This window comes from Artibeus jamaicensis, unplaced genomic scaffold (genome assembly GCF_021234435.1).
Source record: "Artibeus jamaicensis isolate MK-2021 breed Jamaican fruit bat unplaced genomic scaffold, CSHL_Jam_final contig_3230, whole genome shotgun sequence".
In the NCBI taxonomy this organism is placed as follows: Eukaryota; Metazoa; Chordata; class Mammalia; order Chiroptera; family Phyllostomidae; genus Artibeus; species Artibeus jamaicensis.
The window spans coordinates 2,274,091-2,298,855 of NW_026521764.1; the positions used below are offsets into that span (position 1 = coordinate 2,274,091).

Consider the following 24,765-nt stretch of genomic DNA (forward strand, 5'->3'; position numbering starts at 1 on the left):
TGGTTTGAGCAGCTGATTACATTCTTTTGATTCTAGGTGTTTCTTTGACAGATATGTGGGAGGAGTACGGCAATACATCCCACTACATCTAAGAAAATGATTTCTAAGTTGTGAAGTGCAGTGGAATATACTGCTGAACTCTATCAGGGTCAAACAGCATTTATTGAACATGTGTGGTGTCCAGAGATTGGTGTATGATGTCAGTGGGAGGGTTACTCAATGTCTTCTCCCAGTCTCTGGAAACCGTGAATAGTGAAGTGTTTACAATCTAACAGATGAGATTGGTTTAACATAGATAAATATCAGATAATGAAAGAGTCTCGTAGACAAATACATAATCATCTCCTCATCTTAAAAATTTGTTTGTCTCCTTAAATTAAATAAAAGTTCCTTAGTTTGGCATTTAAGGCCCTTGCTCGGTTTTTTTTTTTACAGGTATCTCTATAGGAACATTGTCCAATAGAAATATAATGCCAGCTACATATGCAATAAGAAAAATAGATTCATTTTAATGATGTCTTTTATTTAAGTAAATATATCAAATTATTATGTTAACATATACTCATTATTTTAAAACTATTAGAAATAGGTTTGTTTTTGTACTAAATCTTCAAAACTCGGTGGGTATGTTGCACTCACAGCACATCTCAATGCAGACTGACTGCACTGCAATCATCAAAAGCCACATGTGTCTCGTGCCTACTGCAGCAGACATTGCAGGTAATCTGCACCCAGGTTTTCTCGTGTTTTGTGCCCTTCACCTGTATTGTCTCTTTTCCTTTGTGCTCTGTTACCATGCAGACTTGCCCACTCAGATAGTTTTTTTTTCTCTGCATATGGCAGATAATCACATTCTGCTGTGGCCGTTCATATATTTATCTTCTTACCCCCAACCCCTACTATAGGGGACTATCTCATGATTTTACTTGCCTCAGTGCTTTAATGTGGTCAAAGTGATAACAACGAATGTTTTCTGAGGGCTTGCCATGTGCCAAGCTTATGCAATGTGCTTTATACACTATTTTATTTCTCATAACATCTAGTTACTCTTATTTCTGCCATTTTACTAATGGGGAAACTGAAGCATGGAGAAGTGCTGGAGCTTGCTTGTTTGTTTTGTTGATTAGGTCCTGCTTAAAGGTGAGACTTAAAGGTAAGATTATATGATATTTGTCTTTCACCACCTGGCTTAATGCTCTCTAGTTCCATCTACGCTGTGAAGGGTACTAGCTCCTTCTTTCTTTCTGCTGGGTAGTATTCTATTGTGTGAATGTACCATAGTTGGGTGTTTTTTTTTTTTTTAATGTATAGAGAGGGGAAGAGAGAGAGGAAGGGAGAGATATATCAGTGTGTGGTTGCCTCTTATGTGCCCCCTACTAGGGACCTGGCCTGCAATGCAGGCATGTGCCCTGACTGGAAATTGAACCAGCCACCCTATGGTTTGCAGGCCAGCATTCAAACTGAGCCACGCCAGTCACACCAGCCAGGGCTGTACCATAGTTTTTCCATCCATTCATTTACTGATGGGCACTTAGGTTGCTTCCAGTACTTGGCTGTTGTAAATTGTTCTGCTATGATCACTGGGATGCATAGATTCTTTTGAATTGATGTTTCAGGATTCTTAGGGTATAATCCCAGTAGTGGAATAGCCAGGTCAAAAGGCAGTTTCATTTTTAGTTTTTTGAGGAAATTTCATACTGTTTTCCACAGTGGCTGCACTGGTCTGCATTCCCAGCAACAATGTACTAGGGTTCCCTTTTCTCCATAAGTTTGCCAGCACTTGTTGTTCATTAATTTGTTTATGAAGGCCATTCTGATTGGTGTGGGTGGTATCTTACTGTGGTTTTAATTTGCCTCTCTCTGATGGCTAGTGATGCTGAGCATCCTTACATATGTCTTTGGACCTTCTGTATGAACTCCTTGGAGCAGTGTCTGTTCAGGTCTTTTCCCCATTTCTTAACTGGATTGATTGTTTTTCTGGTGTGGAGTCTTATGAGTTCTTTATGTATTTTGGAGATCAAACCCTTGTCTGAGGTATCATTGGCAATAATATTTTCTTATACTGTTGGTTACCTTTTCATTTTGCTGATGTTTTCTTCAGTTGTGCAGAAGCTTTTTATGTTGATGAAGTACCATTTTTAAATTCTTTCCTTTATGTCCCTTGCTCTAGGGGACATATCAGTAAAAATATTGCTGCATAGAATATCTGAGGTTTCCCTGCTTATGTTTTCCTCTAGGACTTTTGTGGTGTCATGATTTATATTTAAGTCTTTTCTCCATCTTGAGGTTCTTTTTGTGTGTATGGTGTAATTTGGTGGTCAAGTTTCGTTTTTTTGCATGTAGCTCTCTAGCCCTCCCAACACCATTTGTTGAAGAGGCTATTTTTACTTCATTTTATGCTTCTGTCCCATTTGTCGAATATTAACTGACCATAGAGACATGGGTTTATTTCTGGGCTCTCTGTTCTGTTCCACTGAGCTATGTGTCTGTTCTTATGCCAGTACCAGACTGTTTTGATTACAGTGGCCTTGCAATATAGTTTGATATCAAGTATTGTGATCCCTTCTACTTTGTCCTTGTTTCTCAAAATTGCTATGGGCTATTCAGGGTCATTTATAGTTCCATATAAATTTTTGAAATGTTTGTTCTATATTTGTAAAATATATCATTGGTATTTTATTTTATTTTTTAAGGATTTTATTTATTTATTTTTAGACAGAAGGAAAGGAGGGAGATAGAGAGGGAGAGAAAAACATTAATGTGTGGCCGCCTCCGGTGCGCCTCCCCGCTGGGGGCCTGGCCCACAACCCAAGCATGTGCCCTGACCAGGAACCGAACCAGTAACCCCCTGGTTTGCAGGCCGGAGCTCAATCCACTGAGCTACACCAGCCAGGGCAGCATTGATATTTTAATAGGGATTGTGTGGAATCTATATATTGCTTTGGGTAGTATGGACAGTTTGATGATGTTAATTTGCTGTAAATTTCTTATTCAACTCTGAGACTTTTTAACTCTTTTGATGGTGTCCTTTGATAAAACTAATTCTTAAATTTAATGTGGCCATACATATTTTATTAGTGTTTCTATTATATAGTGCTTTTTGGATTAGTTTAAAAGTCTGCCCCCTGCTCTCGTGTCCTTGCACCAGGCATTGTTGTGCTTCACCACCATGACAACATAAATCAAATTTCCATGTATGGGTGAGGCTTTCTGGTCTCTTTATTGTGTTCCATGGGTATATTTGTCTACCCTTGATTTTATAACACACTGCCTTAATTATTAAGGCTTTATAACAAAGCTTGATATCTGGTAGCACAAGTCTTCCCACTCCTCTTGCTCCTAATCCTCCCCTTTCACTTTCTTTTACTACTCTTCCTCGGGAATGGTTGTCTGCTCTTCCATTCAATTTCAAATGGGCCTGCTAAGTTTTTCTGTCACATACACACAAACCTATTGAGATTTTATCTGGAATTGCACTGGATCTGCAGATAAATTTGGAGAGACTTGACATCTTTCAGTATTGAATCTTCCAATCTATGAACCTGTTATCTTGTTTGTTCATATCTTTTCAATGTTTTAAAAAATATTTTCTTCTTCATACAGGTCTTGCATTTCTTTGATTTATTTACAGTTATTTGATATTTGTTGTAAGCTATTGTAAGTGGTATCTCCTGGAATATAGAAATATTGATTTTAAATATGATTTATTAATTTTACTAAATTATGTTATTGTAACAATTTATCTGCACATTCTTTTTATTTTATTTTATTTTTAAAAGATTTTTATTTACTTTTAGAGAGAGGAAGGGAGGGAGAGAGAAAGATAGAGAAACATCAATGTGTGTTTGCCTCTTGTGTTGCCCCCACTGGGGACCTGGCCTGCAACCCAGGCATGTGCCCTGACTGGGACTCGAACCTGCGACCCTTTGGTTCATAGCCTGTGCTCAATCCACTGAGCTATGCCAGCCAGGACTGTACATTCTTTTTTTAAAAAAATATTTTATTTATTTATTTTCAGAGAGAGGGGAAGGGAAGGAGAGAAACATCAATATACGGTTGCCTCTTGTGTGCTCCCTACTGAGAACCTGGCCCGCAACCCAGGCATATGCCCTACACTGGGAATCCAAACTGCTAACCTTTGCTTCGCAGTCTGGTGCTCAATCCACTGAGCCAGGTCAGCCAAGTATCTGTACATGCTTTTGAATTTGCAACATACATAATTGTATCATCTGTGAAGAATAACAATTTTGTTTTTTCCGAGTCAATCTTTTATTTTTCTTGCCTTACTCCACTGGCTCAGGACTTTCAGGGGCAATAACGAACACCCTTATCTAGAGCACACTTTAAATCACTAAATCCTTTTGCCTGAAGCCAACAGCTTTGGAATTATTGGTTCCCTGCTGGAGATCAGGAGTAGAGTAAGACGCCCACACTCCTCTTCCAGTGGCACAGCCAATAAGGCCGACAGAGCACCCTCCGTAAACTCCTCTTCCAATCCGGAAGAAGCCCGCCGCCCCTCTGGTTGCCGCGCAACGGCGTGGTTCAGCCCTTAAATAGGTGGCCGCGGGCTTCATGCACGTGCAGCCTCTTCCGCATTCTGGGACTACAACTCCTACAATGCTGCGCGTCGCGGCCCAGTAGGTTCCACGGTGGGGGAAGGGCCCGGCCGAGCCGGGAGGCGGAGCGGAAGCAGAGTGTGAGCTGAGAGAAGAGTAGGATCTCCACCAGCTGGAAACCAATCTTCTTCCTGATTCCCAGTCGCGTCCTTTCTCCATCCCAACCTGGAGGCTGCTTCGCCAGCAGCTGACGCCCTCTAATCGGCTTTCGCTGTGCCTCCCTAGAGCCCCTTGGCAGCGGCGGCGACGGTGACGAGAACCCCATAGACTAGGTAATGGGGAGAAGGCACCGAGGGAACGGGGGCTGGGGACGTCCCAGCCTGCCCGCCCGAGCCACTCGCGGAACCCCTCCGGCCGGCGGCCACCCCTTCTCTGCCGCGCCCCGCCCCCCCGCCGCACCCGGGCTGCCGCTGTTGGGCGTCCGCAGAGACTGGACTTGGGGACCGGCCGGCGGGCGGCTCTTTGTCCCTGCCCCTCTGGGTCTGACTGCCGGGCCGGTGTGCTGCAGGCGGAGAACTGAGCGGGGGCCCTGGCTGCGTGGTTAGAGCGAGCGGGCTAAGTCCCGGCCGCTGGCGTGGGACCGAGGGACCTGAGCTGCAGGGACGGAGTGCCGCTGCTGCGCTGCAGCCGCACTCACTTATGTATTTGACAGCTCAGCTCTGTTCTACTTTGTGGAGGTGAGAAACGTCCAGACCTGTAAGAATTTTTTAGTTTATTTGAGCCAAACTGACAATAATTGTGGGGGAGCAACATCTCAACGGATTGAGAAAATGTTCCAGGAGATGGCAGTTTTTACCACTTATTTTATACATCAGAATCATAGGGGAAGACGTGAGGGGGTTACATGAAATCCATTGGTGATTACAAAGGTGGGAGAAAGCAAAGCGGGGAAAGCTCTTAAGATTAGATAAAAACTAAAACAGATAGACATACTTCATACTTATTTAAAATTTCTTTATATACTTATTTAAAAATTTTTTTAAGAGAGAGGGAGGGGGAGAGAAATATCTATGAGTTGTTCCACTTATCTATGCATTCATTGGTTGATTCTTGTGTGTGCCCTGACCCAGGATTGAACCTGCAGCCTTGGTGTGTTGGGATTAAGCTCTAGCCAACTGAGTTACCGGCCAGGGCAGACACATACTTCTTTTACATTGGTGGGTATAGGATAGTTAACAGGTAACAACACAATGGGGGGTTATGATCTGGTGCAGTGATTGTACCCTGAGGGGCCTGGAAAAAGGAAATTCTCTTGACATTTTAAAGGTATGTTATTGTAGATACAGAAAGACAATAGACAGGCTCAGTTAAGGTAAGGCCCTTTGCCTGGGAAGATACCAACTTAGGACAGGACTACCTGCCATGACTTTCTTTCAGTTAGGAAATTTAATTTCAGGCCATCCTATGAGGTTACTTTATGTCTGAGTTTGTAAGGCCCACCATGCAGGCCTTCCCTGAGCTTGGCAGGTTTAGTCTGTGGCCCCTTTTTTTGTCCACAACTTTGAGAGAGTCAAATGCCCCCTTTTTACGCCCTCTTCAAAACTCCTGGGTGACTTGGTGAGTATGAACTCAGATGGCTTATACTCTTGTGAGTGGTGTTAAGTGTCGCTCAGCTAGCCTGGGTTCCCATCCTGATCCAGTTGCTACATGGCTTTGTGACCTTGGTTAAACAGGCTGTAGATTGGAGTTTTCTCATTGATCAAATGGAGATAAAATATACTCCTTTAAATTGTTAGGGTAACAAGTAGTGTGCTTACACTGCCATTCATTCTTTATTTGACGACAAATCTTTTGCACATGATGCTTTTATTAGTGATACTGAAATAGCCTCTGGATTTGTGAGTTTTGTGTTTTTCTTTCTTTAATCATCATCACCCTAGGTTGTATGTTCTTCACTTTATGCCTCGTTCACTTTAAACCCAAGCAAAGAATTTTGAAAAAACATGCTGTCTTCTTTTCTGCTGTTCTAAGATGTTCTTAGGAAATTGATGACTCTGCAGGACTCCCTCCCCTCCCTCCTGCCAGCTTTGTCCTTTGCGGGATCCTCAGAGGAGCTGCAGTGTTTGGCAGCTGAGCATCTAGGTGTTCTGCCGTCCTGCCAGGGTTCTCACCGTCTTTCCACCACGTATTAACCTTTTTCTGCCTCAATCTGCTCTTTCCCACTGGTTAGTAATTTCCTCCCTTTGGGACTCGTGTTTCCAAGTTGCAGTTTTTTTCCTCAGGATATGTCGTTGAATGTATTGTAATAAATTTGATGAGGAAATGACTTGAAACATTTCACTGTAGTGCTTTTTTAGTTTCAGTTGTTCTTGCACTGTTTTCTCCTGAATTTCACTGATGTTGGTGATGAGTTTTTCTTCAAAGAACTCTTTATGGTCCTTCGTTGAAAGATTGTTTTCATTTAAAGTGTCCGTTTGGTACTGTTTTGAATTCAAACATTACTGTGCAGCGTGTGAGGCAGCGTCCTGAGCGATGCTGTGTTTGAATGTACAGTCAGAGTGGGTGGGGCAAGGCCAGCGGGGCCTGATGAATGTTCTGTGTGATGTCTTTAGTGAGAGATGTATTTAAGGTTTTTTTCAGAAGAAAAGGGGAACTCTAATGAATGTATTTCATGAGGATAACAGGGAGCCAGGGAATAAATGAGTGGAAAACTTGTTTAAACTGCAGGAGATGACATAAGGACATAAAGATTTCTGATGCATTTAAGAACATATGGCAAAAATACTTGTTTTGAAAAAAAAACGTTTCTAGGTTGGCGTTACTTAATGTAGTATAATGACCGTGGAAATAGAAGACCATGGTATTGTCCCAGCACTGTCATTATCTGTGTGACCTTTGGCCCCTTTGAGGTCCTCAGTTTCCTCCTCTCTGAAATCGTGACTTGGTCTGATTCCGAGGACTCTTCTACCTCAGACTTTCAATGATGAGGATTTTTAGACATTCTTTTTAATGTGGGAAGAATGGATGTATACCCTTTTAGTCATTTGTTTGTGTTTTAGTGTATATTTCCACACAGAGGGAGAAGATGCAGGTGAAAGATCTAGAAAGGTGTCACGAACAAGGGTCTCTGCTGACCAGTTCACCTTTCTCTGTCGTGAGCTGCCCGTGCTGCCTCTGCATTGTTGACCTGCTTAGTTTTCTTCTTCCCTGCTGGGTCTGTCCTTTTTATTCTACTTGTAGCTGCTGTTTACCTATGGCACCTGCTTGTTTTTCATGCTGGTTTGTCAATCCCCCATCCAACGTCATTGTTTCTTTTTTTGTGAATTCTTTCCCTTTTTGCTCCCACATTCAACATCCTGGTTTTCTTAAGGGCCTCTTTTTGTCCAAGGCCTCAGGCCAAGGAGCCCAGTGTTTGCTAGTTAGCTGTAGAAGGGGGTGTGGGCACAAAACACCATTGGCTGAGGCTTTGAATGAAATATCTAGTACAGCATAATATTTCTTTGAAGATTTTTAAATCTTTATTTTTTAAAACATTTTACTTATTTACTTTTAGAGAGTGGGGAAGGGAGGGAGAAAGTAAGGGAGAAAAACATCACCGCTTGAGAGAAATATCAATTGGTTGCCTCTCCTGTGCATGCCTCAGGGACTGGCCTGCAACCCAAGCATGTGCCCTGACGGGAATTGAACCGGCAACCTCTCAGTTTGCAGGCTGCCACTCAATCCCCGGAGCCACACCAGCCAGGGCTGGTACTGCATAATGTATTTGAGATGAAACTTTTGCTGTGGCATAATGATTGTTTCCCTTTTGCTGTAACATTTTAACCTTGACTTTACACATTTTTTTCTATCTTTGTACTCTTCAGTACTGTAATCTTCTCTTCCCTCTCCCAAATATGCCATCTAAAAATGATCTAATATCTGTAGGTATGATATTTCTGTATCTCAGCTGGAATTTAAGTGTAGTGCCCCTCAAGACAATTCACAGTTTAAATCTTACACGGAACTAGGAGTGAATGGCTGTGTCCTATGTTAATTTTTCCCCCTCAGATATTGGCCTTAGGCAATATTATGTAGAGAAAATATTTTAGGAATGGGCTTTTTCCCCTGAAATTACATTCCAAAGTCAAATCTGTGGAGGACTTGTTTCTGAGTCTTTTTTTGGAGAGAATTCTCTGAACCTCTGAGCTCTGGTGAACATACTGTGTCCTTTTTCTAATAAATAGCTGCCTCTCTAGCTGTGAATTCCTTAGGAGACTGGTAGACAGTGATTCTTATAGTACCTTTAGCTGAGCGAGAGTGAGAGAGAGAGTGAGAGAGAGCAAGCACTGGATCCCTTGCCTTACAGATTTTTAAAGGCAGGAATTTCAGAGGAGGATCTCAGTAGAATGTGCATTAGCCTTCCAGGTGTGTCCGTTTAGGGTGGTGGGCTCTACTGACTGCTCCTCAGTAGGGCAGGGGGTCAGTGGTCATTACATATGATTCTGACATCACTGGTTTTGCTGCTTTTCTGGGCCTGGAGCTGAAACACAACTGAGGCCTAGATGTTATCTTGAGTTTGACCAAATCTCTGTCTCTGTGGTCAACAGACCCGTCCGTGGCTTTGTTTCTAAGATGATTTGATGGATCCGATGTGATCAGACCCTCACTGTCCTGAGGACTTAGTGCTTCAGGGAGTGGACACGCAGAGGCTGGTGTGGGAGTCACATGAGGCTTCTCCAGCCTCCTCGTTCATCTGCTGAGGGGGGCCTTCCACGTGGCTGGCAATAGGCCTGGGGAGGAAAGGTCTGAACCACATGACCAGTGATGTGAAAGGTCAGGGGGTCTAAAACCACAAGATCAGTGATATGCTAGGGGAGGAAACGTCACCCTGGGGGCCAAGTGCTACCTTATAGCTGTCTGTTGCTAGGCAGCTGGGGCTTGTAGCCCTGGTTACCTTCTGTACCTGGCCTATGGTTCCTGCTGTGCCGGTGTCTGTGTAACTGCCTACGATATCACCTGAGTAGGTGGGGTCATACAATATTTGTCCTTTTGTGTCTGGCTTATTTAATTTAACTTAGCATGATGTCTTTAAGATTCATCCATGTTGCAGCTTGTATCAGAATTTTATTCTGTTTAAGGCTGAATAGTAACCCATTATATGTATATAGCACATTTCGTTTGTTCATCTGTTGATGGACACTTGTGTGGGACACTTGTCTTTTTCACCTTTGGCTGTTATGAATAATGCTGCAGTGACCATGGGTGTACAAGTATCTCTTTCGATTCCCTGTTTTCAATCCTTTTGTGGTTTTACCCAGAAGTAGAATTGCTGGATCATATCATATAATTCTGTGGTTAATGTTGAGGAACCGCCATACTGTTTTTCACAGGAGCTGTGCATTAGGGTTTCATTTCTACCAGCAGTGCACTGGAGTTTCAGTTTCTCTAGATCCATTCTGACATGTATATTTTTAGTAGTAGCTTGTGGGTGAGGAATAAACTTTCCTTTACCTTCAAGGTTCTTCTGGCTGATCGTAATAATCAAATAGACATGAGACAGATTAGCCAGAGAAAATAAGCAGATGGAATCCATAGATTTGTAAGGGAACCCCACATATAATAGAGTCAGAGACCCCACATGCAGGCAAGGTGCAGAGCTAGAAGTGGAGCATGGGCATGCAAGACGTCCTGAGCTGGGGACAAGGTAAGGTGCTTTGGGGGCTCTAAAGGGTCATTACAGGATGTTAGTAAGAGCAGATGCTTAGTCAGTAGAAGTTTGTCCTGCTGTATAGTTAACCTCTTATTCTGGGTAAGGCCCCTAATTCAAGTTTTTCTAGAGGGGGGCAGAAGTTTCTATTGAGCCTGAAGCTGAAATTGCCCTCAGCTCAGAACAAGTCTGTATAGGCCTGTCCAGAAGGTATCCCGCCATAGAACATGAAAACTGGAGACATTTACTGAAGAAGATACAAGATTCAAAAAACTTTGTATATAGGACAATGACTTTGTACATAGGTACCTTGGGGCCTCACAACAGTTCTGCCAATCTGCACCATCATATTTTCCTGAATCTCATATAATGGTCTGAAATCTCTTCCCTTTCAAAGGTGATTTTAATTTTGGGAAAAGCCAGAAGTCACAGGGTGCCAGATTTGGACTATAGGGAGACTGAGTCACCTGAGGGATTTGATGTTTTGCCAGATTCTGCACCAGACATAATGTATGAGCAGGCATGTTGTTGGGATGAAGCTGCCAATCACTGGTTGCCCATAGCTGTGGTCTTCTGAAGCTTCTGAATAGTTTCTGTGGAGGAGTGTTCAGGCTTAATGCAAAATCTGATGCAGATTCATTGCTCTACATGCTCAGTCATTTTGAATGTGATGACCACACAGTACACATGCTCACTCAATGGTGTCTACTGCCCCCACTGACCAGTACAGTGAAGTTGTCATTCTTCCGCATGCACATTCCAGTCCACTCTCCTTGGCTGCCAGGTAACATCGATTCCCTGCAAACCATTCTTACTATGTTAACAGTGGTTGGACTTTTTTCCGGACAGACCTTGTATATCACAGAGGCACATCCTGGGGTGGCTCATTCTGAAAACCCCCACAAGCTATAAGAAAAAAACTGTTCCCCCTACCTTCTTAAGTTCAATGTCTGGTTCTGCAAATTAAATGAAGGACAGACAGATTAACTAAAGAAAAAGGTTTATTTCACATTCAAATAGAGAGCATCACAGAAGTGAAAACTTTTGAGCAGTTAGGCCAGAGACCTTATATACCAAGAATTGTGGAGATGTGACAAGACAAAGGAAAAGGAGTTTGAGTTCCTTGCGGCAGTGAATTGTGGGGAGGTAAATGTCAGAGGGAAACCAACAGAAAAGGTTGTCTTAGTAAGGTGTGTTGCTGTACATTCCTCCTGGTCTCCTGTGATAAGAATTTTCTCACAGGAAATTTGGGTCTTACTTTTGGGTAAAAAGTGGGAGAGCAGGGAGCCCTTCCTGTATCTGCTGTTTATCATTATCCTCAGCTCAAGATAATCTTTATACCAAAATGGCGTATTTTGGGGTGGCATACTCTGATGCCCTTCATAGTCATCTAATGGGTGGTTTTAATTTGTGTTTCCCTAATCATTAGTGATTTGAGCATCTTTTCATGTGTTTACAGGTCATTTTCATATCTCCTTTGGAGAAATGTTCAAATTGTTACTATTCAAACCATGACTTCTGTTTTTGAAAGAACATTTTATCGGTAGTGAGGACAATGGCTTGTAGTAGGATTAGAGAGAAATTTGGGAAACCACTTGCAAAGCAACTGCAGGAATCCTTGTGGAGATGATGGTACTTGGACCACACTCTGTTCCCTTCTTCAGCTCTAGTACTCTCTGAGATACTTTATTTTAAGTGTGTCTTCCCCTAATTCTTCTACCTTTGGGCCACGTGGACTGTAATTCCTTTTGTAAATCTTGCAGTTGGGTGAGAACTTCCCCCTGGGAATTCTAAAAATACTCAGGAATCTACTTAGGTCAAAATTAATAATAATGATGAACATTTAGTAATAAATGATGATTTCACTTTTTGCCTTCAAAAACTCTTCAGTTGTTAGTTATGACAGATTGGAAGTTGTATTTTTTTAAATGAGCAGTAGACAACATAGTGGCCTAGAAGGTAGGATCGAAAAATGTTGAGACTGTGGACTCTTTTGGCGGAGGAAGGACTCTAATTTCTGTGCTAGATGGTAGCCATAAGTCTTCAGCTACATTATAGGCCTTCTGCTAAACGTTTCTGATTATTGTCTCCATCCTGATCTAGGCGGCCTGCCAGGAGCTGGGCCAGTACTTGAAACATAAAGAAATATTGGGGGGGTTCAAAGTATTAATTCCTCTGTCATTCGCAACTTTGAATATTGTATGGAAATAAGACATTGAACCCTTTTTTCCTAAAGGGTTGAGTCTTAGAATTATTTCTCTTTAAATATACCAGTGTAAATTACCTTAAGTTGCTGAAGGGTGTATAATTTGTTTTCTTTTTTTTCCTATATGAAATCACGGAAATTCTTCTCCAAGAATAGTACAGTGTATTCATATCCACCCGAGGGACTAAAGCGGTACCAGTGGATGGTGCTTTCTCTTCACTCCACCTCCATCCCTGCCGCTCACCTGGGCAGGAGTGACTTGGGTTCCAGCATAGGTCACCTGTTTTCTCTTCCCCTTATCCCTCCCCCTTCAAGGTCATCATAGGTAGGTCCAAGTAGGAATCTTATGGCATACCTTATGAATAGACTTATAACTTTGACTTTAGTGGCCCTACCTGTAGCTGTCATTGCTGCTTCATGAAGAACTTTGAGATTTAAACAGTGGTTCCCAAACTTTGCTGCACAGTTTGGGAATAACTTTGGGATAATGTAGGCTCTTTAAAAAGTACTGATGCCTGACTCCCACCTCCGGGCATTCTAACTTAATTGATATGGTGTGTGACCCGGCACTGGGATTTTTCAAAAAACTTTCTAGGTGATTTCAAAGTGAAGGATTCCCTCAGATGAGACCAAAGGCTGAATGGTATCTTTGCAGGAATCTTAGTCATCTCTGCTGAGCTTGCTTGGAATATGCTCATTTAAATGAACCCTTGGTTATACTCCTCATGGGCCTTAGTCCTACTCAGACTTCTGTGGGACCTCAGCTGGCTCCTGGCGACCTTTTCAGTTTGGAGAAGGCTCCAGGGTGCACTTCTTCTTAGTAGCGCCCTGCCCTCTGTATTCTTTGGTGTCCTTTTGTAATTTCCTAGTGTAGAGTGGTATTAACTACTCCCAATTTCTCACCTCTTTCCTGTTCCTAAGGACAGACCTTTTTCTTACTAAACGTTTTACTCCTTCCCTGGCTGGTATGGCTCACTGGATTGAGCCCCGGTCTATGAACTGAAAGGTCACCAGTTTGATTCCTGGTCAGGGCACGTGCCTGGGTTGGGGACCGGGTCCTCAGGGGGGGGACGTGCAGGATGCAGGAGGGAACAGATCGCTGCTTCTCTCTCACTCACACATCGATGCCTTTCTCCCTCTTTTTCTCCCTCTCTTGCCCTCTCTGTAAAAATAAATAAATAAAAATCTTACCAAAATGCTTTACTTATCACAATAGAAGAACATATAAACACAAAGCATATACATTTTTTACTGTAGTAGTTAGTCCCTGTAAAAGTCTCTGACTTTTCTCTGAAGCGGGCTGCCTTAGGGCAGTGGTAGGCGGACACATTCCATGTAGAGTCAAGGCCATGAAGTCCTTTCAAGAAGCCTCTTTCTGAATCTGATGGTATAGTCAGGTACTGTACAGTCAGTGTAGAGCAGTGAAGGCTCTTTATTTAATCTTTGCAGCTTAGATCTTTGGGAAACACTGGGTTTAAACTAGGTCTCTTTGTTCCCTGGGATTTATTACTTTGGGGGTGTATCTTCCTCAGCTGTGTTTCCTCCTGGTTCACTACTAGTCTGTTTTTATTCTGTGTCTGGTGTTAGTACTGTCACTCACCCTTTAAGCAATGTTTGTGGTGGTGAGCAGCTTTCATTCTTAAGCTTGTACTTGGGAGGACTTTACATTTTATAGATTAGGCTCACTATGTTTAACTATTTCCGTCCACTCACCCATCCCTTATGGCTTCATGAACCTCCTGTTCTCTGTTGCCATTACAGCCTTGGGATTTGTCACTTCTGTGGAGTTTTGTACAACCTATGAGTTCAAATAGGGCTGGGTTTAGGGACCCTTTTTAAAGCAAGGGAGAGACCCTGAGTGTAGGTAAATAGTCCGAACTTGTGGACTGTGGCTCTTGCCAAAGTTCAGGCATGAAGTTGTTACCAGACTAAAAGGGATCCAGACTGTTTACCTTTGTGCATCAGAGCCCAGTCAAATGCAAACAGGAGTTCACAGCAGCAAAAGTAGAGGTTTACTAGTTAAGGAAATGGTGCCAAGCCTGGAGTCACAGACAAGCCAGCGCTGAAAGACCTGATGGCTTCCAGGGGATGGAAAAGTCATTAGGGGAAAAGTCATTAATAATGGTGGCTAAAGGAGTGGGGTTGTGGGTGCTACTGATTGGTGGGGCTGGGATGGGGAGGAGTTGCTCGCTGTGTCAGATCTTGCTGTCAGCCATGGCCTGTCTGGTTTTGGGAGGGTGTGACCCATTGGGCCATTCTGCTTTCATGGGCCTAGTGCTGAAACACAACTGAAGTCAAGGTGTTGTCTTTAGCTTGACCAAACTCTGTTTCTGTGTTCAGTGGACCCAGGGCTTTGATTTGTTCTTAAGACAGTTTGGTGCTGACCAGAGTCTGGTAGCCTAAGGGCTGATTGATAAAGGAAGGGAGTGGGTGCATAGCAAGGACAAAGTGTCATGTTAAAGAAATGCAGTTTCTGTGTGGCTATAAAGTCTGTTGGCCTGGATAAAATTCTTAGGCATGTTAACCTCCCTAAACTTTAATTTGATTATCTTTAAAGTGAGAATAACAACAACTTTCTTTTGGGGTCACTGCAAATATTAAATGATATATCTTATGAAGTGTGTACTTCAGAATCAGGCACATAAGAACTCTGTCATTGTCCACTACTGCAGTTTCTGCTGTTGTTTTTGTTCAACAGCAACCTTTGCAACCAAACATTGTCTTGAAAGAAAGGGGTTATTAGGGCATAGGCTAGCCAGAAAAAGGACGGGGTCCCAGGACGTGCACTCTCAACCACCAGAGGCAGGACTAGATGGAGAACACAGACATGTGCACTGGCCCGGCGTTGATGGGGCTGTTTTATACAATGGGTGGAAGGAAAAAGATGTAAGTCATTTTGGAAGACTACATTTGCGATAGATTTGGGGAGGGGGAAGTGAACCAGAGCAAGTTCAGGGATAGTCTTCAAGGAGGCAGTATTTGATGCTTCTGGATTGGCTGTGGGCAAAGTCTGAGTCAGGGAATGTTCTTGAGGAAGCAGGATGTGGTAGCAGCTGGTGGTCCTGTATTCCTTTGAGATGGGAACTGAAATAGCCGGTCTGGAAGTTGATTCAGAGTTTCCACAGAGATCCAGGAATGTGAGCTCTTTTGTTGTTTTGCAGCCTTCCTCCCCTCCCTGTACCCCCACTGTTACTTAGCACTGTGAGTTAGTTAACCTCCCTTGTCATGTCCTCCCACCCTTGGCCTACTGTAATTTATCTAGGACATCTCAGAAATTCTCTCTTGTCATTGTATTGCTATGAAAGAGGCGGGCGCAGTGGCCTTTTCCTTCCCTTAGGTAGAGCTGCTTTAACTCTGTGTCTTAATAGTATGGCCTGTTATAGAAAAGTGCACTTGAAGTTGGGTGGGGTGGAGCCTTAGGTAATCATCTGAGGGGGCACAACCTGTGTGAACCAGGTGGCCGCGTGTTGGATATGGTATTGCTGCTCTGTGGCTCTGTGTGGAGGGCTCGGAAAGGGGACAGTGCCGCTGCCTGGCCTCTGTAGTTTTGTCTGGGAGGAAGCTGTTCCCCAGCTTTCACCCCGATGCCAGACACTTCAGTTTCTCCCCATATGCCACTGGTGTCCCTCCAGCTGCTGTCCTGGTGCTGGAGCTCGGAGAGAGTGAGTCTGCATAAGTCCTAAGTCCATTGCAGGCCCTTGAAGAGGAGACTGAGAATCCTGCCCTTCCTTCTGCACCGCACCGCCCACCCTCTGGTTTTTACAGAGAGAAATTATGGGGACTTATTTTCCTGGCACTGGAACCCTAGGTTCTGGGGTCTGCTATAGGACTGGGATCCCTAGCTCCAGAGGTATTCCTCCTGATTTTTATCTACCCCGTGTGGGTGTAGGACCATTCGTTCTGTGTCTCTGCCCTTCCTGCCTGTCTGGATGAATGTGGCTTCTTTAATTCCTTTTTTTCCGACTTGATACAGCTTGATTTTCTGATGATTCTGGGTGATAGTTGTTTTGTAGTTTAGTTGTAATTTTTGCTGTGGTTGTGCGAGGAGGCAAGCCATGTTTACCTATGTCTCCATCTTGACAGGAAGTCTTGTTTTTTAAAATTAAGTTATTGGGGTAACATTGGTTAATAACATTATGTAAGTTGGCAGTGTACAATTCTCTAACACATCATCTGTATATTGCATCACATGCCTACCACCCAAAGTCTGGTTTCCTTCTGTCACCATGTATTTGAACTGCTTTACTGTCTTCATTCTTTCCCCACTGCTTGAATAGTTTTCTTCACTGGACACTCTGGTGATTCATACACATTATTACTCTCCATGTCTTTCTCCACCCCATGTTTGTCCTCACCTTTCTCTTTTTTAGAAAACTGAAGTATAACCTTTTCATTGTTTCCTTAAATTGTAAAAATACATACCTGCATTATTTAAAATTTAGAATTATAAATTTGAAAATATAAAACAATTTTATAACCTGTTTTAACACAAGTCTATTTGGACACTCGTCATTATGTCTAGCATAAACTTAGGTGTATAAACTTAGAAATTATAACCTGTTTCAAAATAGGTTGGATGCTTAAGATTATCTCATTGCCATTAGTAATATTTTCTAGTGACACTTTCAAATATTGGCACACTTATTTATATGTATTTTTTTAGGCATTTTGATTTTTCAATTGCTTTTACTTTTCCTCATTTCTAACTTTCATTTTGACATCTACTTTTTTTAAAAGGAGGTGGAGGAGGAAAAATAGCTTTTAGACATTTAGATTGGTGACTGTGAATAGACCTAGATCTTCTATAAATCTTATATTCATAATTTGGGTTACAAATAACAAGAAGTCATTCAAAGAATTTTGTGATTGTGGTGGCATTTGTTAAAGATATTTTCCAAAAATTAACATTTATTGCCATTTAAAAATTTGAAGAGCTGTGTAAATGAAACTGATAAAATATGTGAAAGTTTGCTGAGTGGTGGAGAATGTTGGCAAAGAAGTTGATATAGTTCCAAATTAAAACTATTTACAGAATCTCTTCTTATATCTACCATTGTCTATTCTGTTACTGAGATAGGTTTTGACTAATAGCCTTTTTTGTTTTCTATTTTAGAGTTAATTGAGAGTTGGAGGCCACCTTGCTGAAGATGAAGAATATACCGTATTAGCAGAGGAAGAGGAAATTTTCTCTTTTTCCCTTCAGAAGTCGCGGCTGACTGGTGGCTTGCCTCTAGTTACTACTTTTCGGCTGAGTCTGCTTGCTCCATGAGACATGATTTTTACAATCTCAAGAAAAAATATGTCCCAGAAGTTGAGTTTACTGTTGCTTATATTTGGACTTATTTGGGGATTGATGTTACTCCACTATACTTTTCAACAACCAAGACATCAAAGCAGTGTCAAGTTGCGTGAACAAATACTAGATTTAAGTAAAAGGTATGTTAAAGCTCTAGCAGAGGAGAATAAGAACACAGTGGATGTCGAGAATGGAGCTTCAATGGCAGGATATGGTAAGATGACTGTAGAATATTTCCAGTTTCCCCTCTTTTGATCTACCCCCCCTTTAAAGATAGTCATGGGAAAAGAAAAAAAGATAGTCATGGAAATCTAACTCTTCATGCTCAGGTCTTTACAGTCATTTTTTCTTGACTTTTTATCATGGAAAGTTCAAGTGTACTGAAAAATAGAAATATAATAAGCATTCATATATCTATCACTTTGGTTTAACAATTACTAACATTTTGCAATATTTGTTTAATTTTTTTTAAGATTTTATTTATTTATCTTTAGAGGAGAAGGGAAGGAGAGAGGGGGAGAAACATCAATGTATGGTTGCCTTTTGTGCGTCTCCTACTGGGAACTGGCCTGCAGGGAACCGGCCTGCAACCCAGGCATGTGCCCTGACTGGGAATCGAACTGCGATCATGTGGTTCGAGATCATGTGGTTCGCAGGCCTGTGCTCAGTCCACTGAGCTACACCAGCCAGGGCTAATTTTGAATAATATTTAAATTATAGAAATAGTGATGACATTTCATTGCTGGGTATTTCCATATGTATCTTTTTTTATTTTAATTTTAATTTTAAAGAGGGAAGTGGGGGAAGAAAGAGAGGGAAACGTCGCTTGGTTGCCTTCTGTACGTACCCCAATCAGGGACCAAACCTGCAACCCCTGCATGTGCCCTGACTGGGAATCGAACCAGGGACCTTTTGGTTTGCCGGATGGTGCCCAACCAAGCCACACTAGCTGGGACTCCATATTTATATCTTAAAAATGATATTTTCCTACATAATTACAATATAATCATCATATTTAATTCATATTTACATTTTCCCAATTATCTCAATACGGACCATCAGTTGTATATCATCTGTTAATTCCTACAAGACAGCATTTGCCTGTAACTCCAGTATTGCTTATTACCATTCTTCCTTTCACTTCCCAGTTTCCATCTGTTTTAAGTCCTTTATGCATGTCAGTTGTCTCTTGCTTTTAAGACTTAAAAAAAGGAAGAGAGAGAGGAGTTTGAACACTCTGTGTTCTCTATTTGTGTTTTTTTATTTTTATTTATTTTTTAAAAGATTTCATTTATTTATTTTTAGAGCAGGGAAGGGAGGGGGCAAAGAGAGAGAGAGAAACATCACTGTGTTAGAAACATCCATTGGTTTCCTCCCGTATGCCCCTAACTGGGGACCTGGCCAGCAGCCCAGACATGTGCCCCCACCAGGAATCAGCCAGTAACCTTCCGGTTTGTAAGATGACGCCCAACCCACTGATCTGTGACAATCAGGACTCAATGTTTTTTTAAAGTTATATATGTATGTATTTAAAGAATCAAAATGTGTTATGATTCTTATAATAAAAAGTTCTTCCAGCCCCCAGCACTTCTAAAATTTTTCTTTTTTCAGAGCCTACCATTTTAAATTATTTAATATTATTTTTTTGGTGATTACCTCTAACCTCTAAATAACGTGCTCTTTGAGCTTTTTCTTTGATTTTTCAATTATAGGTGTTATCTGTTAACTTCCCGCCATGTGAGATGAGGTTTAGCTTTCTTTCTTGCCCAGAATTGCATCCCCCCTGCTCCAGGCAGCTTTCATACACACATGTCCTTCTTGTCCTGTTATTTTCACATCATAATTTTGGTTAGAAAACTGTTCAGTGTTTGCATTAATATGGCTGTGTAACTGGTATTCATTACTGAGCCATGTAGTACGTTATATCACTTTTCCTTTCCTCTACTACTTTATTTTCCTTTTTAGAATCAATAAGCTTGATTTTTATTTCTTTATCTAGTTTTCTACGCCAGCACCCCAACAGTTATTTCAATTTCCTGCAGTATATTCAGACACATTAGGCATTTTATCACTTTCTCATCTTGAAGAAGTCTTTCTTAAGTCTTTTGATCTGCTCTGTTCCAGACTGTTTCCTCTTTAGTTTAATAGGTATGAATTGTTCTAGGACCCCTCATTTCACCATCATCCTTCCCATTCCCTTTTCTTCTTCCTCTCTGGTGTTAGATCCCCTCTTTCCTAGAATCCCATGGGTTTTTCTTTATTGATTATATACCCCGTCTTAGGGGAACAGAGTCTCTGGTAGGTTCCTCAGAAAGGTACAAGGGCAGTCAAAGTTTTGAGCCCTTGCGTATCTGAAAATGGTGCAGGATAGTCCTCATCCTGTACCATCTCATCAGGGCAAACTAGGGTCCACTCTGAGCCATCTAATTAATATAAACTATCGGGTGTGTGTAGGCAAGGGGATGTAGACTACAGTATAGGAAATGGAATAGTCAAAGAACTTACATGCATGGCCTGTGGACATGAACAATGGTGGGGGATTGCCTGAGGGGATAAGGGGGCCTGGCTGGAGGGGGCCAAAGGGGGAAAATCAGGACAATGGTAATAGCATAATCAATAGAATATTATTTTTTAAAAAATGAACTATTAGCTGTGGTTCCAGGGGCCCACGATGAATAACAAAGACAGTCTTATCACTCAGGAAATTCCAAGTACTTAGAGGCCACCTCCCAGGAATCCATGATAAAGGCCAGTTCTTTATACTATAACGTCAGTGCCTCTCTTTGTGGTATCTCAAACCTCAGTGTGTTCAAGTTTTTCCTCCTGAGCTGGTCAGATTCCCTGGAGGATACGAGTAGCTCTCCCACGTGTTCTGGGCCTGAGTGAGAGGAAGGGGCTTGGGGAGGAGGGGTGGCCTCAGCGCTGACCATGCCGACTGTCACCACTCCCTCAGTTTGCCTCCGTGCTGGCCTCAGGAAGTGCATCTGTTCCTAGGCATTTCATTTGTATTTAAAGTTTGATGGGAACATATATTGATCCACTTGTGAGATCTAAACAATGTACCTTGCAAACTTAAGTAGGGAGGTAATAAAATATTTGTTGAATAACATAATTTATTCAGCACTCAATGGGAGGAGGTAGCTTTATTAAAAAGTACATTTAATTATAGAGTTTATGAGGTTTTTGAAGCCACTTTTAACTAACAGTGCTGTTTTGCTCTGATAGATAAACTCATTCTTAAGGAAGCATAAAGCTTTACAGTGGGAATTCACTTTGATAATCAGAAGGTGACTTTCAAGTTTTCTTTCTTGTACCATTAAGCAGAGGTTAGTGGTGGTAAAATAGCAATTTTAATTTGAAAAATAAGAAGGAAAATTTTTTGACTGATAGTACATTAAACATTTGTGTTTTCTTTTCACTAGTTGTTTTGCATTTTGCTACAGTTTTGTTCCCGTTTTGTGTATACACGTGTATCCTTAGAGTATCTGCTTCTCCACAGCAGATTTGAGACAGCTCACATTAAGAAAACAAACAGCAATACCTACTGAGATACAAGTTAGGGGTAAATCAAGATAGAAACACATGAGTATTGCTGTTTGTGCTGGTCTTATGCCTGGTTGCCCTCACTTTATTCCTTACCCTTTCTCTGTTGTGTTTTGTATCTGAAGGGAAAGTGATTCCAGTAGGAGAGTGAGTATAGTAGGTGGCGTTTTGCAGGTTGTCACACCATCTAGCTTCCGCCTGGGTTCAGCCAGTTGGAGGCCTTGGCACAGGTTTGGAAAGTAGGAGGAGGGCAAAGGCTAGGGTGTTTTCTTCTCTCTCTGCCTTGGGCAGTATCTCCTTTGTAGTGCTAGCTTCTGCCAAACCGTGTTTTCCACCAGGTATCCTTGGACTTGGGCTCTGGTAACAACATCCCTGCGTTCTTTCTATGTTCCATAGGCTATCTTTTGTGTATTTAACAGCATTATAACCCCCTTTTGGTTTTTGTGTTCCGTGACATAATTGTGTGCTCTGAATAGGCTAGGTACTGTTTTGCTGGTATCTATATTCTTATGCGCCTTTGTACTTTTTGTCATTCTTTCCTTTTCCTATTCTTTTTTTAAAAACTGTTTGATTTCTTCTCTCAGAATAGGAAGCTTAAAACAGAAATAGAGCAGCCTTAAAGGGTTTTATTTTCTAAATCTGATCCTCACGTCAGTCTCAACCTACCAAACACATGAATCAGACATTCAGCAGATGTTCTTTTCAAACATTTGCTGAGTGTCTACTGTGTGATGAAGCAGGATGGATAAGATATGGTCTCCATCCACTTCCAAGTTGTTTTTGGGCTTCTGAACACAGGGGGCCACGGTAGGGAAAGATTTCTTATTGCTGACACCTTCGGCGATAGGACTTTATGGGGAGTTATGGTGGACTCCCATGTGATTATAAACATAACTTTCATAAAAATACAGTCTCATGGAATGTAAACATAAAATTGTATTGTGAATCTAGAGAAAAGGGGAGATTTGGTATATTTAAAAGAATCCCAAGTTCAGGAAACATGAGTATGTTCTGGTTTTTCAGTTAACTGATGTTGTAGCATGGAGCAAGGCAGTTAAAAATTTCATTGTATTTCCTAATACATATTTTTCTTCAGTTTTATTGCTGACACTGTTGCAGATGTTTCCATTTTACACCCTTTCCCTCCCTCCTCCCAGCCCCTACTCCCCCTTGTCTCTGACCATCACCACACTGTTGTCTGTGTCCATAGGTTATGATACATGTTCTCTGGCTAATCCCTTCAGGTATTTTGTAATTCCTTCAGGTATTTTGTAATGTTTTATTAAAATAATTGATTTTAGAAAATGTGAAAGGGGACATTTAATGATCATTTAGAATATTGTTAAAGTAAAATTATGACATAGTTGTTTCTCATTAATCCCAAATTTTCCTTTGTTATTCCTAACCCTAACTATAATCATTGATTAGACCGTGCTTGTGTAATTCATGCCACCCATCAGCTTGGTGTCAGACTTCCCAGGCCCTTAGCCTCCTTCTATTTTAGAAAGCCACCTACCCCTAGTCTTTTCTAGCTAGCCTTCTCTGGCCTGGATTGCTGCCTCTTCAGAAACGCTACAGGAGGTGACTGCCAGGGAAAAACAGATCTAGTAGTTCTCTTTTAGTCTTGTTGTTGAAGGGTTTAAAACATATTTAATTCTCTCCTATTTAGCAGATACTGTTATAACTCTTGATTGGAAGGTCTTAATAAACTGTCCTCTCCCAGGCTTTTATTTTGAAACTTTTCAATCTATAGAAAATTAGGGATAATTGTATGGTAAACCTTGTATGTCTTTCATGTAGACTCACCATTTGCTAAAAAGTTTTCTACATTTGTTTTTAGCTTTCCTTCTCTATGCAAATATATGTGTTTTGGGGGTATATCATTGGAAAGAAGTTGTATATATCAAGATATTTGATTTCCAAATACTTTTTGTCAAAGGATTTTTCTTGTACTTTTTTTTCTTTTACATTCCTTCTAAGCTGTAATATGTAAGTGCTTGTGATGGTTGATGCCAGAAGACAGGTGTACTGCTTGGAAAGTCTCATTCTTCTGTGGCTAGACTTTTTCCAAATGAAGCCCCCCCACTTTATTTATATTGTTTGTTTTATTTGTATTTTTTAAATATTGTTTGTTTTATTTTTTATTTTATTTGTATTTTTAAAAGATTTTATTTATTTATTCTTAGAGAGAGGAGAAGGGAGGGAGAAAGAGAAGGAGAGAAACATCAGTGTGTGAGTGCAACATTGATGGGTTGCCCCTCTCACGCATGCCCTGACCCGGGTTGGGGCTTGTCACCCAGGTATGTGCCCTGAGCAGGAATTGAACCAACAACTTTTTGCTTTGTGGGGCAGTGAGCAACCAGCTGAGCTACACCAGTTAGGGCTTTTTGTTTTAGTTTTTAATAAGTACTTTCTAATCACTTTTTACCCCCACCCACCACTACAACTGTCTCTATCCCTTTCTCTGGCTTTAAAAAAAAAACCCTTTTGATAGGACATATATAACACATTCACATTTTGGTACAAATATATATAACATGAAATTTGCTGTGTTAGCCATTTTTAAGTGTACAATTTAGTGTCATTAATTATGTTCATACTACAACCATCACTACTAAGTTTTGAAAACGCGCATCACTTCAAACAAAAAACTATGACCATTAAGCAATAACTCGCCATTTCCCTTCCCCTGGCCCTTGGTAACCTCTGCTCTACTTTCTCTCTATGTGCCCTATTTTGTTGTGTATAATGTGCACTTTTTTGACCGTTAGGGAAAATAAGGATGCACATTATACATGAGTTGTACTGATTCTGTATCTATAAAAATGTTAAAAGTGTTAACTCTAGCCCTGGCTGGTGTGGTTCAGTGGTTTGACCACTGGCCTGTGAACCAAAGGGTCACCAGTTCAATTCCTAGTCAGGGCACATGCCTGGGTTACTGGCCAGGTCCCAGTAGGGGGTGCACAGGAAGCAACCACACGTTGATGTTCTCTCTCTCTTTCTCCTTCCTTTCCCCTCTCTTTAAAAATAAATGCATAAAATCTTTTTTAAAAAGTGTAACTCTAAAAAGCAATAAAGATATCCAAATGCAAAATAATACCCTGTAATATGATCATTGGTTTTGTTTCTAAATATAAATAAATAATTGAATTAAAAAATTAAAATAAAGGATTTTTTTCCCCTGAAAGTTTGGACCAAAAACATGGGTGTACGTTATGCATGGAAGCGCATTATACATGGCAAAACCCAGTATTTGTCTAGATAGTCCATATAAGTGGAATCATACAATATTTGTCCTTTGTGTGGCTTATTTTACTTGGCATAATGTCCTTGAGGTTCATCCATGTTGTAGTATGTATCAGAACACGGTTTTCTTATGGCTAAATAATATTCTATATACCACATTTTGTCGATCTCTTCATCTGTTGATGGGCACTCACGTTGTTTCCACCTTTTGACTATTGTGAATAATTCTGAA

At 41.3% G+C, this 24,765-nt stretch overlaps 1 protein-coding gene across 3 annotated transcripts in view; it reads left to right on the plus strand.

Annotated features, from left to right (window-relative positions):
- Positions 1-1,019: 1,019 nt before the first annotated feature.
- CCDC126 (coiled-coil domain containing 126) overlaps positions 1,020-24,765 on the plus strand; it is a 28,450-nt gene continuing 4,704 nt past the window's right edge. Inside the window, exons 1-2 of one of the 3 annotated variants that reach the window (XM_053663649.1) lie at positions 1,020-1,153; positions 17,562-17,958. In XM_053663649.1, the coding sequence (XP_053519624.1) occupies positions 17,721-17,958 (238 nt within the window). In that variant the 5' untranslated portion in view covers positions 1,020-1,153; positions 17,562-17,720. Of the gene's footprint in view, positions 1,154-4,667; positions 4,889-5,195; positions 5,294-17,561; positions 17,959-24,765 lie in introns of those variants that run through there. The other 2 variants (XM_037136298.2, XM_037136299.2) reach the window with 2 other exon arrangements.